Source organism: Chrysemys picta, chromosome 8 (assembly GCF_011386835.1).
Source record: "Chrysemys picta bellii isolate R12L10 chromosome 8, ASM1138683v2, whole genome shotgun sequence".
In the NCBI taxonomy this organism is placed as follows: Eukaryota; Metazoa; Chordata; order Testudines; family Emydidae; genus Chrysemys; species Chrysemys picta.
The window spans coordinates 98,586,823-98,606,339 of NC_088798.1; the positions used below are offsets into that span (position 1 = coordinate 98,586,823).

A 19,517-nucleotide genomic window follows, 5' to 3' on the forward strand; every position below is an offset into this window, starting at 1 on the left:
TTATTAAAATTAAGCATGTGAATAAGTGTTTACAGGATGGGGGGCTTACATTATAAACTCTTTGGGGCAGGGACCATCTCTTTGTATATGTTTGCATGGCACCTAGCACAATGGGATCCCTGAATAAAGCACACAAAGCAGCTTTAGTTTAGAATCTGTTTCATCTAGTAATAAGAAAACACCATTATTAGCTAACACAGGTGTTTTTAAAATACTGCATTAGGGGTTACAAGTAATTAAGGGCCTGATGATCCTCTTCAAGTATATAGGTAGCAGGAAGCAAAAGCAAGCAGGTAAGGAAACAAGTGACAGTTGTTAGGTCAACGTCCACACTAAGGGTTAGGTTACATCATACAGGAGTGTGGATTTTCCACACCCCTGAGCGATGTGGCTACGTCAACCTAAATTTTAAATATGGACTATGATTCAGTGTAGCTGCTTCTCTGCTCCACACTTTAATTGCCATAGAGTGCCCATTTCATTGTGAACAGGATTCTGGGGGGTCCAAGGATAGGGTTGCCAATTTTGGTTGGAGATTTAATCACATGCCATAATCTTTACTTCAATATTAATCTTTAATTCCTGGAGACTCCAGGCCAATCCTGGAGGGTTGGCAATCTGACTCAGGGAGGTGGTGTTCTTACACAAATGGAAAAACCTCTACACAGATGGACAAACCTCTTCTGTCAGCGTAGGCTGTGTCTTCACTACTGGGTTATGCTGGGGCGATGTTGCTATACCAGTATAGTCACTGTAGTGTAGGCATGGCTTCAGTAGCATCTGCTTCTTGAGGACTGTGCTGGAAGCAGCATTAACTATGCCCTGTGCCTGATAGCCCCTATGGGGGCTAGTTTACACATGAAACGAAAGTAGGGTGACCAGACAGCAAGTGTGAAAAACTGGGACAGGGGATGGGGGGTAACAGGAGCCTATATAAGAAAAAGACCCCAAAATCGGGACTGTCCCAATAAAATCGGGACATCTGGTCACCCTAAAGGAAAGGCCTTTTGGGATAAGATGGAGTGTGAATTTAAAGCAGAATAGCTACTCCCAAATAGCTCCACATGGGTGGATGTTCTTATTTTGGAATAAAAATGTCTTTGGTTGAACTCAATCCACTTCCAAAGCAGAAAAGGCAGGGGGAGGGAGCTGCAGCCCACTTTGCCCTCTGCTCACCCTATGGAGCTGTGCAGCTGGCAGGCCCATCTGCCCACCTGGCAGGTGAGGCTAGGCAGGAATTTGCCAAGGCCGCTGAGGATGTACCTAGGGCAGGGGCCTATTTCTCTGTGTGCAGTCCTGCTGGCACAATTTGTATAATGGGGGGGCTCTGAGAGCCATTGAACCAAACAGGAAACCCTGGAAACCACTTCAAGCCAGCAGTGCGGCAGCACCCCTAGTCCCACCAGCACCCGTGTTTGTGTGCATTATTCATACGTTTCTAAAGCGCAGGGAACTTGTTAGACACTGAGTTGTGCCTCCAGAGCGTTCTCCTGCCTCCAGGGCCGTCGCCTGGCAGCCGGGCTGGGCTCGCGAAGAGATTCGCTGACGTCGCACGTCCCTACTCCGGGCCGCGGCCGGTCCTGAGGTTAGAACGTCGGCGGCTTGCCTCCCCCCGCGGCCGGCGCAGTGGTACGTTCGGAGGGCGGACACGCGCACACACTCTCCCCACCAGAAGTAGTGGTACGGTCGCAGAGAGGGCCTGTGACTTTCCCTCCCCCAGGCGGAGGGAGACGCCATTGCAGGGTTGTTTGTGCCGCCGTCACTGCTGCAGGCTGGGGAGGGAGACCGCCGCGCTGTGAGCGGTGCTGAGGCTCCTGGGGACAGGGACTCTTTTCCCAGAGAGGATCATGTCCACTCCGGCCAGGCGGAGGCTCATGAGGGACTTCAAGAGGTGAGCGTCTCGCCTTGGCCGGCTCCCCAGCCCTCCCCGGGGGGTGCGTGCCGGGGTCGTGCCCTCCCGAGGGAGCACAGGGGCTCCCCTCATGCCCCCCCGTGGGGCCCCCTGGCGTCCCGCCATGCCCTGCGTGTAGCTGGCCCAGGCAGGAGCTTCCCCGCGGGGTCCTGGCTCGCCCCGGGCGCTGCTCCAAGCTCCTGGGGCTGCGTTGCGTGCGGTGGGGAGAGGGGTAGGAGCCCCCTGGCACCCCCACCACAGGGCCGTGTACCTGTGGGGCTCGGGGGTACCCGGCAGCTAGCCCCTTGTTGCTGCGGGGTGGGAGCAGCTGTGGGCGCTCCCTGGCTTGGGGGCGGGGTGGCAGCGCAGGGGGTTCCCCTGTCCTGTTCCACCCCGCTGCTGGGCTGGGGTCGGCGCTGTGAGCTGGGTGAGTCAGGCCTAGGGAGCGGCCCCGAGGCTGGCGCACAGGAGCTGCCAACACAAATCCACAAGGCCTCGGGGCCTGGCGAGCTGTGCGGGCGTTGCCCAGGTGTAAAGCAGGGGGCAGGCAGACCCCTCAGGTGTCTCGGGTATCTGCCTCCGGATCGGCCTGCCATGGTCTGGAGACCAGGAGTGACACTTGGCTCTTGTACAGCCCTCTCCAGCCACTGAGCTCAAAGGACAGGTAGGTATTGCTGTCTGTGTGGTACTTGGGGAAACTGAGTCCCGGAGAGGTGAAGTGACTTGCCCAAAGTCAGTAACAGAGCTAGGAATAGAATCTAGTCTGCTGACTCCCACAGTCTAGAGCCCTATTCACTGGACTACACTGAATCCCTAAATTCTCCAATGTATCAAGTATGTGCACCAGTATAGGGCTTCTCCATGTTTAGGATTTAATCTGCTTTATTTATCTTTGTCCCCTTTCCCCTTCCCCCATGCTGGACTGTTCTTTGAAAGGGAGACTTAATAATACAGAAACAATCTTTTCACTTTCTGGATTGTCTGCTCTCAAGGAATGCAAAAAGCTCTCTTAATGCTGGTAAGAGGGCAAAACGCTGGTTTGTCAAAGCTCTGTTCCTGGGGTCAGGACTACCAGACCAGCAGTCTTTTCCCCTTGTACTCTTTGGGGCAGGGATGCTGAGCAAATTTGGGTCTATATGGTAAATGCTGTTCCTACACACACACACACACCCCTTGATAAGAAAGTTAAAATATCCTGCCCTACTAAAGGGATTAGTTGAATCTCTGCCTCTGTAGAAAGGAGGCTGCTTTTGTTTTTGTTTAGGGTTACTTCCTCCAAAGTTCTCTACTTCTTACTGTATGCTGACATCTGGAGGCATCTATGGATAAAAGTTGCTGCTTATGTCTTTAAAACAGTGGCCACTCTCCTTTCTCTGTCAACAGCTTGCATGAGAAATGTCCAAAGAGCCTTTCGTTATACACCTCTACCCCAATATAACGCTGTCCTCGGGAGCCAAAAAGTCTTACCGTGTTATAGGTGAAACTGCGTTATATCGAACTTGCTTTGATCTGCCAGAGTGCGCAGCCCTGCCCCCCCGGAGCGCTGCTTTACTGCGTTATATCCGAATTCGTATTATATCGGGGTAGAGGTGTAATGCCTGTGGTTGTGTTAGGAAACCTGTATTATTCCTAAAAGCCACTGTTTATAGACCAAACACTTAGTTATAACATTTAAAGCAGTACATTCTGATTATATCAGAGATTCCATGATGCAATAACCCTCTAATTTAAGGGAACTGGCTGCATGATGTCAAACTTTGCTTCAGGCTGGAACTTGACAGAGGAGGAAATATTGAGCCTGTAAATATTTATGCAGGTTTCAAATATACTCTCATTATTCAAAGACTTAAGATCTTTTAAAAACAAACAAAACAAAAAAAACCCACCTCTGGAGATCACACATCAACATTCTCTAGTTGTTTTTTGTAACTTTTTTGTGAGCCTAGAAGTGAAATGCTTAGTCAATAAAGCTAACATTTTCAGAGTTTGCCTCATTTTTTGGGCCTCCGTTTTTGGGTACCTGTCTTGAGGTACTTTGTTTGGTCTTCCACCCTCCTTGCCCCCATCCTCCCAGTGCTGAAGATCGACAACTCCAGCTGAAGTGAATAAAAGCATCAGCTTGTTGGCACCTTGGCTTGTCTCAAGATGAGCACACAAAACTACTAAACACTTCTGGATTCATGTATATGCTATTCTGGTTGATAGTTTGTCACACATTGTTTAAAAATGTTTGTAAACAAGGACCTTTTTCTATACATTAGTGAAAAAAGTACGGTAGTTATATTCTGTTTAAAAATGGTAAGTGCTGAACTACAGACACTCTGGAACAACTGTTCCAGTTTATCATTTAATTACATGTGTTATGTACAACATCTATTATGCACGTAGAAAAGCCTTTTATAAGCTAATTGTTATGGGCTTTAAATTGTATGCTTTGTTTCAACATGATATGAATTAACGTGGCTGATAAATTATTGGAAATGAGTCAACTTTAATAGTATTCCTTTTTAGCTATAGTTGTATTTGCAGGTACCACAGTATTACATCCGTAAACCATGGTCATATGTGTATGATATGCATTTGTAGCTTCACATAGCCTTGTAATACAATATTAAAAGCCTGATTTGAACCTACAAAGCTGGGAACCTCTGAATTGAGCTTTAGACGCTACTTAACTCACCCATTGCATCTGGATATTGCATTATTTGAACATAACGTTTTTTAGTTCCCGTTAAACGAAAATAGGATATTAAATCTTTTTGCTTGTGGAGGGTCTCGTAGAGGGTAAAAATGAAAGTAATTATGATACCCGTGAAAAGGAATAGCTGTTGGAAGCAGTGATTTTTATTTTATTTTATTTTGTTAAAATTGGAGGTGAAGTGGAGATTTTACATGTGAGGGGAAAGTACATCTAAATAAATACATTAAAACATGGAATGGAATGTATCAGACATGTAATCTATCCATCTTATGCCTGCAAACTGAGATCACATATCTTTAAAATGTCAGAGTCTTGTCTTAAGTGAGTGGGGAATATTGTTTGTTTTTGTTTCCTGTTTCTTTTAGGGTGACATAGCAGCCAGGACCATGCAGCTTATCTGTGCGGCTATGAACTCTGATTACTGTTTGAATGTAAACTTTGTACAGTGACCAACAAGGTGGTGATGAGAAAGGGATTTGACAGATTACACACCTAAATACTGATTTTTTTCTTCCCTTTGAATAAAATTACAGAGAAATATTAATTTAATTACAGCTTTTAGTTTTGCTTGTAGAAAAGGAATGTGAATGCTATAAATACCATATTGTTCCTAGCTCTTAAATATCTCTGGACTCTGTTCAAACAAGTTAAGCTTCCAGTTCAGGCCACACCACAAATTCTCTGTAGTTAAAGACCTTCCCACAGTGCAGTGTGTGAAACTTTGTCCTGATTTAAATGCCAAAGCTATCTTCTCTTCCTGGCCAAAGTGGTAGGTAGCTCATGCTGTTGACATTTAACTTGTCTGAACTGAGCATGCTGAGAGAACAGGTTACTAGTCAAAATAGGCCTATGTGGGCTGGCTAAATTTGGTCCATATAGTATTAAAAACATAAGAAAAACCTGATCCGTGTTCCCTTCTACTAGTTTCCAATGTGTGCATCACACAAATATAATTGGTTGGTTTCCACAATAGTTACAGTTTAGATGTGTCAATTTGTGGTTATACATCATTTTCTCTTCACCGCTGTAGCCAGCGGGTGTCGTTCTGAATGCTCATTTCATCATTTGCTATGTGGTGTTTTAAACCAGATGTACAAGATGTTTCATAACTGCTCTTGTATTTGATGCTGTGTTCCATGCATGAGGAAACATATGCTGCACTTATTTATTTAGTGCTGATCTGTCTTTATATATTGACAAAATATTTGAAGAGAAAATCCTGATCTGCATCCCTTGGTGGGCTTCTGTGTCTGGAATATTTAATGTGCATATAACACTGAAGTATGTAGTCTGTGTTCCAAACCACAGCCTGAATTCTCTAGTCCTGAAGGAGAAATGGGTACAAACTCTGAATATGCTTACACGTTTCTGTCTGAGTATTATCCTGTTTTGCTTGTGTGTGTGTAATATATATATATTTAACATGTATATCTTTTCATATTCTATTTTTTTAATTGTTAGATTGCAAGAAGACCCTCCTGTGGGTGTCAGTGGTGCACCATCTGAGAATAACATTATGCAATGGAATGCAGTTATATTTGGGTAAGAGAAGACTTTTGCTCACTGTAGAGAAGATAATACTAAATGGTTAAATATAAGTTAGATAATGGCTGATTCTGTGAAAATGCTTGAGACTATGTGCATGTACTAAGTCAAAATGCTGAGTTTGAGACAAACTGGCAAAAATTAGTAAGTATGTTTTGAGGAGGAAATAGGTTTCTTTGGTCTATAGCCTTGAATACTGAGGCATAGTAGAGCACACAAGGAAAGCAGCTACATTTTTGTCCTGCTGTAGCCTTATAATGTCCATTTTCTTGTCTTTTTTTTAAATTTTGTATCCATTCATAGTGAAAGCAAGGAGATTGTTATGTTGAAGATTGGGTAGGAAAACAAGAAAAGGCAGGGTTCCCCCTAAGAAGCACATAAGAATTCCATGCCCTTTGCAGACAAATTTAGATGTGTTAGCAGTGACCAGATTGGTTTACGATACAATTCTGTGGGCAGAACTTGTCTAGTTACATTAGGTATCTCACGGATTGGGAACCAGTTCAGTCTTTCATCATAAATCTTAGTACTTTGCTAGTGACCTTATTGCAGTTTGAGTGGAATCTGAATCTGCCCATTGATTCTGGTCATCCCCATTTTATGAAATACAGTTATTGTCCTGGATCAATTGTAAGAAATCCAATTTCTGGATTAAAAACTAAGTTACCAGTTTAATAGGAGAGTACTTTGCGTATCCTGGGAAATATCAAGGAGTTACATCTTAATTATTTACTCCCACCACCCCACCCCTATTTCTAATTTGAAGGGGATGGGGGAAGTGTGGGTGCCTGTGTAAAAATAGATAGTATGTTTATATTTGTATTTTTTATTTCTAGGCCAGAAGGTACCCCTTTTGAGGATGGTAGGTAGCTAATTTTTTTTATTCCCTTCTTCTTTTGTAAATGGTCCCAGCATTGCTTTTAAGAAGGATTTTTATATTTCGTATATATAAAATGTTGTATGTTGGGGGTTTTTTTTTAAGCCACAATACACACAGAACTTAATTTTGAACTAGGAAAATCAAGCCAACAAACAATGTGAGTTGGTAAGGGCTTGCTGTCTAACAGAGACTACTGTATTTTGACCAAAACTCGTACCAGTGCATTGTCTTGTCTCTGCAGTGGTTGATGAGTAACTGTAAACCTGTGAAGCAGTGGCCATATCTAGAAGTGTTTATATACAGGGAGAGTGGAATGTTCAGTAGGAGATCTGAAGGCTAATACCATCAGACTGTTTCATATGTCTTATGCCTAATCACAAAGATTTTCACAGTCTCTGGTTACGTATGGCTTTGTCTTTAGCACAGGGTACAACACAAAGGTGAATCAGATTTCATTAAGAGCAAGAGGAAATAATCTTGACGTGATCTCTGTATAAAATTGTTTTAATGAAAAAGATCAATTGTAAACAAACACGAAAGAACTGTATAAGTGTAATATCTACTGTATATGCAGAAAGGGGGGGTGGTTTCAGTTCTGCAAGGAATGGTCATTAAGAAGGGGGCTTTCTAGTTTCCTTGCAAGTCAGAAAATAGCTTGGTGGGTGGGTGTGTGGAGCGGGGAAGGGAGAGAGAGGTTAGGTGAAAGTGGATGGAAATTGGTTGAAATTAGTGCTAAGTGGCATACATATTCACTGGTCCTTAATAAATATTTTTCAGTAAATCAGTCTCAAGTTTTAAAGGTTGAAGCCATTTCTTATAAAAATCCATCTTTTCATGTACTGGGCTCAGCCATAGTCCATTTTTAGGTCAAACTCCCATAGATTTCAATGACTAAGCACTGGAAGGTCAGGCCTACTGAAGAGACACTAAAATAGCTAGTGGGTGATGATAGTCATTATTTTTAAATTGTTGATTAATGGTGTCAACAGAAATTCAGTAGTTCTCCTTTAAAAAAAAATTCTTCTTTAGAAGTGTTTCCAGGCAGGAAAACTTACCTTCTGATTCACTGAATCCCCAAAACTGTCAAAACAGGAACCAATTGGAAACTTTGGCTGAACAAAATGGCAGATGAGAGAGCGCGCGCGCTCTCTCTCTCTCTCTCTCCTTTATTTATTTATTTTTTTTTTTAAACTATTGGTCACATACAGTTGTCCAAAACTTCCTGTTATCCAAATGCAGTGTCACCTCCCCGGAATCTGGTAATAACCTAGAAAATCCTCCAGTGGTCTGAACTAAGTGTCAGTTACAATTTTTAGATAACTAAAGTTGTACGCTATTTAAATAGTTGCTTTTCTGTGTATTGAGTAGGCTCCTCTAAATTTTACAAAGATGCTGATGCTATTTTTGTTCATAGCAATACGTATCAGCTTTATTGGCATTTGAAATATAAATACCATGTTGTCAAGTGTTCACAAAGATGTTTTGATACAATTATAGTTACATAATGTTTTTGTGTTTGCTTTCTTGGACAGGTACTTTTAAACTAATAATAGAATTTTCAGAAGAATATCCAAATAAGCCTCCAACTGTTAGGTTTTTATCAAAAATGTTTCATCCGAATGGTGAGTATTCAGACTTATTTTGCCAAAACAAATATAGAATAGGATAGTGTGATATCACAGCCTGAAGCTCAGCAATGTTTAACATTTTTTTTTCAAAGTAGATATACAGTATATCAAATGTTCAGTAAAAATCCTGATGCCAGGAAAGTTTTAGTTAGAAGAAGCTACTTCTGTATTCTGTAATCATTGTGTAGTCTTGTTAGCTAATGCAAATATTAGCCAGTGAGGAAATGAAATATCTTGGAAGACTATTGATATCCTACTCTCTTATAACCACTGTAGGTTTCTGAGAACTTTCCATTTTAGCAAGATGCTTTATTGCTGGGTCTCTTGTCTCCTGCTCTCACTAAAATCAAACACTTAATTTTTTTCCCTCTTATTTTTTTTTTTTCTTCTGCTCCTTCTTTTTTAGGAAGGTCTTTTGTATAATCCTTTTTACTTCCTTGTTCCACTGCAACTACCTGTCTTGAATAGTGGCAATCTTCTGTTTGGCAGAGGAGACCTTGGTGGTTTTTTGTTTTTTTTTCTTATTTTAAACAAAGCTTATCAAAGCTGCTCCTTCAGCCTGCTAGAATGATGATATAATTACTCTCTTAAAAACTGAATGAACTACTTCTGAAGTTTTGCTGGCCTAAGCAGCAAGGGACTTAATTCAGACCCTGGTACCTGTCACTAGCTACCTGAGGCTGTCTACATGAATAACTTAGCTGGAGTCAATGTAGCTTAGGTCAACTTACTGCGGTGTCTACACTGTGCTGGGTTGACAGGATACACTCTCCCATCGACTTACCTTACTCTTCTTGTTCCTTGTGTAGTACTGGGGTCGACCGGAGAGCGCTCTGTCGTCGATTTAGCAAGTCTTCACTAGACCCGCTAAATCGACCCCCAGTACATTGATCGCCGGAGCATTGTGTGCATTTCTCCTTTGCTCTTTTTTTTTTTTCTCTGTTCCCCTTTTTCATCAGGATTACTTGCTTTATGTATGCATATGTGTCATGATCATGCACCAATTCAAGTTAGCAGGAATCTTAACTTCACTGGGAGCAGGATGGGTCCTTAGTGCTTCTCTAGTCATGCTCCAGAGACACTTCACAAGACACTTGGTGTGAGGGGTAGATAAGCTGTATTTTTTCCCCTTCTCTAAGAAGCAGCAAAGGAGTGTAATTATACCTCTGCTATTCTAGAATACTAGTGCTCCTGTTGGGCAAACACTGAGTGAAGATCACTGGCATCATATCAGTTTGATTCAGCACTGTGGCATATGTAGCACTCTGATGATTCTTCCGTCACATGGGCCATGAGAAATGTAGGCATACCCTACCCAAATTCAAATCTGCCTACTCATTTTTCTCCCCACTGTGAAACATAAAGAATTCCAGTATCTCTTTTTTAGGTACTTCATATGGCCCTTATTCTCATAGTATCTGAGTTCCCACAATCTTTTAACATAATTATCTTCACAACACCTCTATGAGGTAGGGAAATACTGTTATCTCTGGTTTACAGATTGTCTCTTTGTGACTCAGTTTCCTAAGTGACTTGCCCAAGATCATACAAATGGAGGAGGGAATTGAAGCCAGAGCTCGCACATTCCAGGCTAGAGCCCTAAGTCCTGGACCATCCTTCCTCTCCTCTTATGTTACATATTTTGTTTGCTTTCAGTATTTTCCCCTAAATACAAGGTATAAAACTGGTGTCAGATTCTTACAAAAATGCTCTCCTCAGAAGTACACTTTATTTCCCTTTATCATGCTTCCTAAAATGTTCAGTGAAACTGAATTGTCACATTCCAATATAAATAGTGCATCCATTCACGCAGTGTTTAATCACAACAAATTAAAAATGGCCAGAGTTTTAAATAATTTCTATGTTCTGTTTACAGTTTATGCGGATGGTAGCATATGTTTAGACATCCTTCAGAATCGCTGGAGTCCAACGTATGATGTTTCATCTATTTTAACTTCAATTCAGGTAATTTTTAGCAAGCTAAGTATATGATGATTACCCTCCTTCACAAAACCGATGACACAGTGAAATAAACAGCATCAACACCAATGAAATGTACTGAAAAGTAATCAAGTCCTTTTAAGCTGATTTTAAAGACTAGTTCGTTGATGAACTATATATTCACTTTATTTCTAAGCAATAAAAATAATCCCGTCAGGGAATGCTTATAGGAGGACATTTATTTGGATTCATTTTTCTGATCATTATTATTCCAGATGTGACAGTAATGTTTGTGTATTTAAGGCCAGGGTGTCTGAGAAATGTTAACGCTTTTATTTTGAAGCCTATGTTTCGTTATGCTTATGAAATCGTTAAAGAGCCAGTATTACTGGAATCCAGCTACTTGGACTGCATTAATTTAGGATGGAACTATTTCATATGTTAGGGCTACTTCTGGGGGAATTCTGCACCAAAAAATGAAAAATTATGCACACGCTATTTTAAAATTCTGCAAAAATCTGCATATTTTATTTGTCAAAATAACACAATGTAATCACTCCATTTTCAATTATTTTGGTAATTTATTTCAAAATACCTGTCAACAAGTGTGTCAACAATACACACAACAACAAAAGAGATTCCCCAGGAGTAGACAGTTAAAGAAACCCTATGACAACCTAGTTCCAGTTGGGGGGTCTTGGAGGGCGCTGTGTGGGGCCCCCGGAGATAGCCACACCCTCCTCCCCCCAGTGGCGTGGCACCCCCTGACCTAGACATCCTCACCCCCAGAGCCTTTACTCCCCTCAGCTTCTTTACTGTTCCGGCTGGGTATATGGTGTGGTGCAGCCCTGCTCTTCCTCACTCTTTGCCAGACCTGGGTCTCTCAGGCCCTCTTCCATCCCAGGGAGAATGAGGAGGCTGGGTGTTAAACTTACTGTGAGCCTGGCTCTGCAGAGTCCAGCGGCCCCTAGTGGCAGTCAGCAACTCTGCAGCCCTAATTCTGTCGGGGGGATAGAGGGGGACATGAAATTCTGCATTGTGGCACAGAATTACCCCAGGAGTACAGGGCTTGAGCTAGTTGTAAAATCAACATCTTGTTGTTTCCCATGGTGTGTGGGTTTTTTTAAATGAAATTACTATCTAGAACATAATGGTCCAAGTATCTCATTTTTTTTTTCTTTCCCCGTCCTCTCACAGTCTCTGCTTGATGAACCTAATCCAAACAGTCCTGCAAACAGTCAGGCAGCACAACTTTATCAGGAAAACAAACGTGAATATGAGAAAAGAGTTTCAGCTATTGTTGAGCAAAGCTGGAACGATTCATAATAGATGACTACTTTGTTAATCTTCCTCCTCATAATCATTGTGTACAATTTAACACTCAGTAGAAAGGCTACCAGAAATTTTAAGTGCCACAAGTTCTAAGGATTTGCATACAAACATGTTTGCAAAAAAATTAAGCCCTTCAGTTTAGAAACTTTAAAAGCTTGTGTATCTTGATTAATGTACTTTTTATTGCATGGTATGAACTAAGTTATTGCTACATAAATTTGTAATATATCCTGTTTGTATTTTTTTTCCAAGTGTATAATGTTGATGTGGAGTTTTCATGAAAGAATATACACATTTTGTAAATCTGTACTTTTTCAAATATTGAATGCCTTATTTTTGAATTCTTTAGATTTTTAAATTGGAGAAAAGCACTTAAAGTTTTTATATATAAATATTACATGTAAAACTGTTAAATACATAACCTCAGTGCAAGACATTCTTTTGTTACTTTCTTTTGTATCTCTTTCAAAGGGCTTAGTTTTAGTGTTGAATCTTTTTTCTCTTGATAAATGCTAATATTATGCACTTTACAAATATGAGGAAAACCTTGCTGTGATGTGTAACTCATTAATAGTCTTCAGTGGAGACATGTCTACCTACACTGGAGCTTAATTTGGTCCTGAAAGTCTTCTTGCTCATATGTGGTAGGGAAGTATCTGCCCCATTTTACAAATGGGGAAACTGAGGCACAGATAAGTGACTTGTCTAAAGTCACACTGCAAGTCAGTGGCACAGCTGCAAATAGAACCCATATCATCTGACTCTGTCCTGTGTTTTGGCCCATAGGCCATCCTTTTTCTCACTAATACAAGCTTTATTAGTATCACTGTTTCTTACATGTATAAGATGCTTAATAGCTTGTCACATGCAGGGAAAGTATTAATAACTTAACAGGTCTTTCACATCTCATTTTAACACATATGAAATAGGTTTACTATAACTTGATCTCTGATCATCCAAAATTGCGTAATTCCTAAATAAGAGGTTTTGTGTCTTACTGTGCAAGTTGATACATAATAGGATATTATTTTTATTATTATATTTACTCTTCCTTAAATTGGGAGTATGGGATTTTCTAAATTTGTTAGTCTCTAAGGTGCCACAAGTACTCCTGTTTTTGCGGATACAGACTAACCCGGCTGCTACTCTGAAATCTGAATTTTATCTAATTGCAAAGCATTACCTAAATCTATCATGTATCACATACTGTTACTGAGATGTATTGTTGATGTTTATTTTCTAATTGTAGCCAAACAGTTGGGTCTCTTACCCATTCCACCTAGAAAACAAACTCCTGCAAGACAGAATGATTTCAGAGAACTACATTTAAATGTGATTGTAAAAGTGATATTGTCTAGTTCCATGGCTGTTTCTGAGACTTGAGATCAAATTTGTTCACTTTACAATTAAAGTGAGGTGGGGTTTTATAACTGCCACTTTAATAACTTCTCCCTGCAATCGGAAAGTTAGGTTGGGTCCCTGTAATATCACATCATCTGTAATAAAGATTTTACAGGCCCTATTTTGTCCCCAGCGATACACGTACCATCTCTTAGACTTCAGATTCCATCTTCCATTACCTGTGTACAACCGTGCAATCTCTACGGGGGTTGTACAAGTATAAGGCATGACAGTAACTGCATTTCTATCTTAGTTAACAATTTTGCTGAGGATGTACAAGCCAGCACAAACTTATTTTTATCATTAAACTAAGGACTTGTCTACACAGGGAAGTAAGTGCGAAGTAATCTAGGGTGTGAATTTAAAACATACTAGCTATTGCCTACCAGCTACCCGTGTGGACACTTATTGTGCATTGGATGCCTGCGGGTAATTTAGCTTAATCAACTTCCAAAGTGCAGTAAGCTACGGTGCACAAAGACTGTTTTAGTGTGCAGTAAGAGTGTCTACTGGGGCAGTTAGTGCAGAATAGCTAGTGTGCACCAGCTGCTATGGCCTTTTTTCCCATGTAGACAAGCCCTTGGAATACATTGAAAACACACGGGATACCGACGCAACAAAGGTGCTGATATTAATCACTTTGCCAAACTGCCTTTTAAGGGCTCATTTGTAAGATGTTGTACGAATGAGTAATAAAAAGGGAGCAATGTAAATATATGCCAGTGTATTGCTCAATACTCCTCTTGAAAAAAACAGAAGTTTAATTTGGCTTCAGTTAGAAACTAAAAGACTATGAAATGCTGGCAGGTAAAAGCAAGCTCTGCCTTTATTTATACACTGATGCAGTAAACAGTTGTATTATAATTCATCATGGACTATTTACTGACTTTTGCATGTATTGATATTAGATTTCAAAACTGAAACAGTATATGCCCAACAGAGAAATGCCATCTAGTTGAATATAGGACCTCACTTTGCTCAGCCAATTACGGTACATAATGAAAATAACTTTTTGTATTGGTCATCCTTAACATCATGTGCCTCTTCCTTCCTCCAACCATAGATGGAATGTATTCATCTAGAACGTTAATGAAGTCCACCTCATTGTCCTTCAAATTCTCTTCTGTGATGCGTATAAAAAATTTTTGCAATGGTTAGGCAGCTGGTTGACTCTGACTGCTGCTGCTTATAGTGACCTGTGTTGTCTCACTGTTACCTTGAACTTCCCTCTCTACTGCAGCTGCCCATGGTCTCTTATCTTATACTTAAGCTATAAGCTCTTCAGGGCTGGGACTGTCTCTTTGTGTTTTATATGGGGCCTGGCACAGCAGGGCTCAGATCTATGGCTGGAGCCCATCGGTGCTACCGTAATATAAATAACAGAACCATGGGATGTTAAGAGAAGACTTCTCCTGATCATAGATAAATTTGAAATGTCTCCACATTGAAAAAACATTGTCAAATTACTGTTTCAAACAGCACAGCATCTCAAAATGATTGCCCTGCCAATAATAGGTGTTTTAAAGCTATCAATTCACAGGTAGGCAATAAACCAAAGAAAACTTCAGTTTATGGGGAAATATTTATGAAGATAATAATGGAGTGAAGTCACTGCCGTCAAAAGATACTAAAGCAAGAGGAAGTGTTCCAGAGTGCTGGTTGGTTGAACTGAGGCAGCTGCTTTTATTTATTTATTTTCAGATGCAAAATGATCTGGAGAAGCCACTTGTAGATGAAAGGATAGAATGGACTGTAATTAATTGTTTGGGGGGATGACAGTAGTTCTCTGCACAGTTGTTTCTGGAGAATTTGGTGTACAGCAGGGATATTAGAAACGAAGCTCCTAAGACTGCGTATATTAATTTGAAATCTTTTGAAGAACATGTTCCATTATGGTACTATAAGAGCTATTTAGATGAGTAATTTATTCATGTTTCTTTCCTCGATAGTGCTAGTCTAAACTTGTGGCTATGTATTTAAACTTCTTGATAAATAAATATATGCTTTTATTTAAAACTACTGAGAAGCTTTGAGGAATGGGAATGCTTTGAATTTTCCATCCCCAGAAGCTCTTGATACAATCTGCTGCGTAAACAGATTGTTTATAGCCTTTGTAACTCAGGTGGCTGATTTAAGAGAGAATATCAAAGAAAGATGAATGGACAGAAGTTGGATTTTGTGTTAGCCCATTGCAAATATAACAGTAGTTTTATTTTTTGACTACTCTCTAAACATGGTCTTTGTCGTATTTAGGGTAACATTGCATAACTATGTGCAGTACTGGTGGACTGAGATATGGAAGTACAAGTGTCACTCTAACAACTTTTATATTGGTAGAAATGCCAAATAATTTAAGCCTGCTCATACTACCACTGAAGGAGAGGTTTGCCATTGCAGAAGCAGATCCTTAACCCTTAGGAAACTGGCCAGTTCCCAGTGGGATTCAATGTGAGCAATAGGTATTTTGAAGGGCTTTAGGGCACCATAGTAGAGATGAAGCTAGGTCTGTTTCTGCTGGAAGGAGAGGCTAACTGAGGCCTCCTGCCTGAAGAGAGTCCCACTCTTCCTTCCCCTCCCCTTCTTGGGGATACTCCCTCTTCTTAGCCAACCTTCTCTATGAAATGCCTTTCCTTCCATCAACATAGCAGGGGAAAGGTGGCACTGGTCTGCAGCAGTGAGCGAGGTGGGGGCTGGACATTTCCTTTACATGGAATCTGGATCAGCTCTGGGAGGAAAAACAGGATGGTTGCTGAGAGCAGGTAGGTGCTGTTTGGGGTTGAGAGGAAATGAGTACTGTTCAAGTGGTCATGACAGGGATGAGGACTTCCTTATCTTTCCATTTTTAGGAGGGAAGGATGAAATGGGGCTGAAGGGCCTAAGACAAGTATCAACCACCTCAGTGTACTTGTTCTTAGCTAAGAATCTTAGGGTGCTGAGTGGGGACAGCAGCTTTTCCTGGCTTGGGTAAATAGAGTTCATTACAACTTCTCCTCTCTGACTGGTGCAGTCAGAGCTTCCCCTCCTCTGTCTACTATAACTACTGCCTAAGAGTAGTTACTATTTCTCTCCCGACTTGGCTGAGAGATCATTGCTCATAGTTGCTTGAAATTGATATTTCTGAATTCTAAGATGCGCATTAGTACAGTGGTGGTGTTTTTCAATCTTTCGGCATCTTGTTTTAAAGGAATAGTAATTTGAAAGGATGTAGAATAAAGATCTTTAATTTTGTCCCACTTCAAAGTCCTTCCCTGTTGCTAGTCTAAACTCACTGTACCAACTTCAGTAACAACTTTTCAGCTGTAACTTTCTACATCGCTACTGAAGCATGAAAAAAGGGAAAATATAAGTAATATCATAAAAAACATGATTTTCAAAAAAGGTGGTCACATGACTGTTAAATAATGCTGACCTCCTCTAGTGGAAAAGAAATATACTCGGCTGCAGGTTTCCCTTTTGATAAGCCAGGTGCAAGTGTGAGTAGATTAGGCAGAAACCTATGGGATCTCTAGGGAAGAATATTTTGGGGAAGCAATGTGTTCAGTTTCCAAAGTCCAGGACACACACTGTCAAGGTAGTTCTGCAACTCCAAGGTAAGCAGAACACTAGCCACTTATAAGAAAGTGAGTGCAAACAATGACCCAAATTCAAAAGTGTATTTATTTACAAAAAACTGTATGCGAAAGATGGCTGCTACTCCTTAATAAGAGAGTCTCCAAAGTAATTGGGAAATGCATACAAAGTAATAAACTGTTGTAAAACACTTAGGGCCCAGTCCTGCAATTGTTCTTGACATATAGCTCCCACTTCTGGGAGGTATGTATGCAGGATATCTCCAAAGGAATAACTTAGTGGTCTAAGTGTCAGGTAGTTTAGAATAGATTCTCTGCATCCATAGGTTTAAATGCTGGTTGGATTTACACCCTTAATTCTTAAAGGTAGATAAAAGCAGTGTCATGCCATGTATGTATATACACACTAGAGTGTGTGACTTCACTGGTACTATTAACATATGTAAAATTACTTGTGTGCCTAAATGGTTACAGGATCAGAATCATAGTGTGTAAATACTTCAGGATGAAAAGAACGATGTGGGTGTAAAATATATAGTGATGGTCAGCCTGCTCTATTGGCTGCATATTTTTACTGTAATACTTAGAACCGGCCCTACTGTAAGAGTGAGAATAGGAGTCGGGGGACATCAGTTATTACCACTTATGACCGTCACTGTCAGACCAGATGTCATAGGCCATGCTCTCAGAATTTTAAGATGTTTAAAAATAAAACTTCCAAAGAAAAGATTTTCCTCTTTTGGGTCTGAGGCTGCCACCCTCAACAAAACCCAACTCCAGTCCCAGAAATGGGTTAATCAATTATGCTGGTGAAAACAAAGGGCTGCATAAATCTCACTGCTTCTAGAAATGTGAAAGATACTGCTATTTGCTCATTTAAAACAAAACTTTAAAAGTGTGATGTCTAAATTTGACGTACTTACGTCACCTGTTTTGTTGTTGTTTTTTTAAAGAGGGCTGAGTGCCCCCAACATATTGACTTCAGAAGGAGTTCTGGGTGCAGAGCCACTTTTATGTAGGGTGCCTAGATTTTTAAAAGTGACTAGTTTATTTTGAATAGCCCAACTCAAGGCACTTTGAAGGACCTGAATTTCAGAGGGGAGGTTCTCAACACTTAATGAAAACTATGAAGTTAAAAACCCAAAAATCACTAATGACTTTTGACAGTCTTCACCTAAGTATAGACACCCAAATTTGAAAATTTTGCCTTTAAATTTTGTTTTAAAAGTCAAATGTTAGATTTTTTTTTTAATATTTCTGGCTTCTAAGGTTTTATAAATGATACTGTATTAATGGAAAAGTAGTTGAGCATCTGATTTGATGTCATAACTCATTGGCCAAACCTATTCACTAGTTGTACTAAATACTTTCAGGAAACTTTGTACATTCATATTACAAAAAGCTTTCAGTGATGTTCAGTCAGTCAGTGTTCTTGAATAGTTCCATTTAATAAAACATTTCATGTAATGTGTGTTGCACTTGCAATGATCTATGGTCCAACCCAGCCTCCACAGTCATTAACAAACAGACTATGTACAGCATTAGAAATAGAACTCTGGTCCTTTAGTACCAAATGGGAGGACCAGGTTCCCTAGCTGGGCAGCCAGAGGAATTAGTACAGCAGCCTTAACGTTCTGGCCAGGGCACAACAGGTGTGATACTACACACTGTTAGCTGCTGTATGAGGGGGGATATCATTAGTGTCCCACATTTACTTTAACTTCTGGAAAATATGGGCACAATGCAATACATTTACAGTGTCCTAAGCAGAGTTTAGGCACATAGAGCAGCTCAGTGTAACCTTCGCTCAGAAAAGTGGCATTGTAAAAGAAACTGAAGCTGTTCCTTTATAATACAACTTTAAGCTTTTGCTGTCTGCCCAGCTTTAAGAGAGAGAACATGATACAAAGGGAAGAATTCTGCTGCCAAAACAGAGCTGAGAGGCTGAAAATCAGCTCTAGTTAATAAGTATAGAAACTGCTGAAAGTAAGCTGTAATAAACTAATTTAAGAGGTATGCATGCTTTTTCAGAGTGCAGTTCTTCCACTTTAAACATGTTTTACAGCTCAGTATTTCATCCAAGTGTGGTTAGCAGTTGGCCAGAGCAGCAGTTCTCTGCTATATATTATGGATTTTCCTTTTATTGGCCCTGTGATACCCTCCTAAGTTGAAGCTGGTAGCTCATTCCAATTATTCAAAGCATTCTTGGAACTCTAGTAAATCTTAATAAACCAAATCTACTGTTTATTATTACACCCAGCTGAGCACTGCTGTATTAAACATGGGGGATGAGTAGTATAAAGAGGGCCTGGTAATGCCTCACGGAGGGGCTAATGACATTTCCATTCATTGGAGATTTGAAATTTGTAAATGCTTCTTCACTAATGTCTAGAATTTTTTTTTCATTTTAGGTCATGACTGTTTTATTCCCTCTAGCCCCTGCTTCCCTATTGTCTTGACATTGATCAGATTCTTAAACACAATAGAAAGACGTTCTTCAGTTCCTACTGTTCTTGTTTTGGCCCCCGATACAATGGGGGGGGGAGGGGAGGGTACCTGTGCCTTCACAAAATAGGTAAATAGCTTGTTCCACTCCGCATTTTAACATTTCCTACATTGTTTCAATAGG

At 40.5% G+C, this 19,517-nt stretch overlaps 1 protein-coding gene across 3 annotated transcripts; it reads left to right on the forward strand.

Moving 5' to 3' along the window:
- Positions 1-1,654: 1,654 nt before the first annotated feature.
- Positions 1,655-14,187, forward strand: UBE2B (ubiquitin conjugating enzyme E2 B). 3 transcript variants are annotated; one of them, XM_005309452.5, is made up of 6 exons: positions 1,655-1,891; positions 6,054-6,134; positions 6,974-6,999; positions 8,550-8,639; positions 10,522-10,610; positions 11,784-14,187. In XM_005309452.5, the coding sequence occupies exons 1-6, from the start codon at positions 1,848-1,850 to the stop codon at positions 11,910-11,912; spliced, it is 459 nt and encodes a 152-aa protein (XP_005309509.1). In that variant the 5' UTR covers positions 1,655-1,847; the 3' UTR covers positions 11,913-14,187. The 3 variants fall into 3 exon arrangements, with proteins under 3 accessions (XP_005309509.1, XP_042706817.1, XP_005309511.1); XM_005309454.5 differs by having other exon boundaries at positions 1,875-2,555; XM_042850883.2 differs by lacking the exon at positions 8,550-8,639 and having other exon boundaries at positions 1,691-1,891.
- Positions 14,188-19,517: the final 5,330 nt, after the last annotated feature.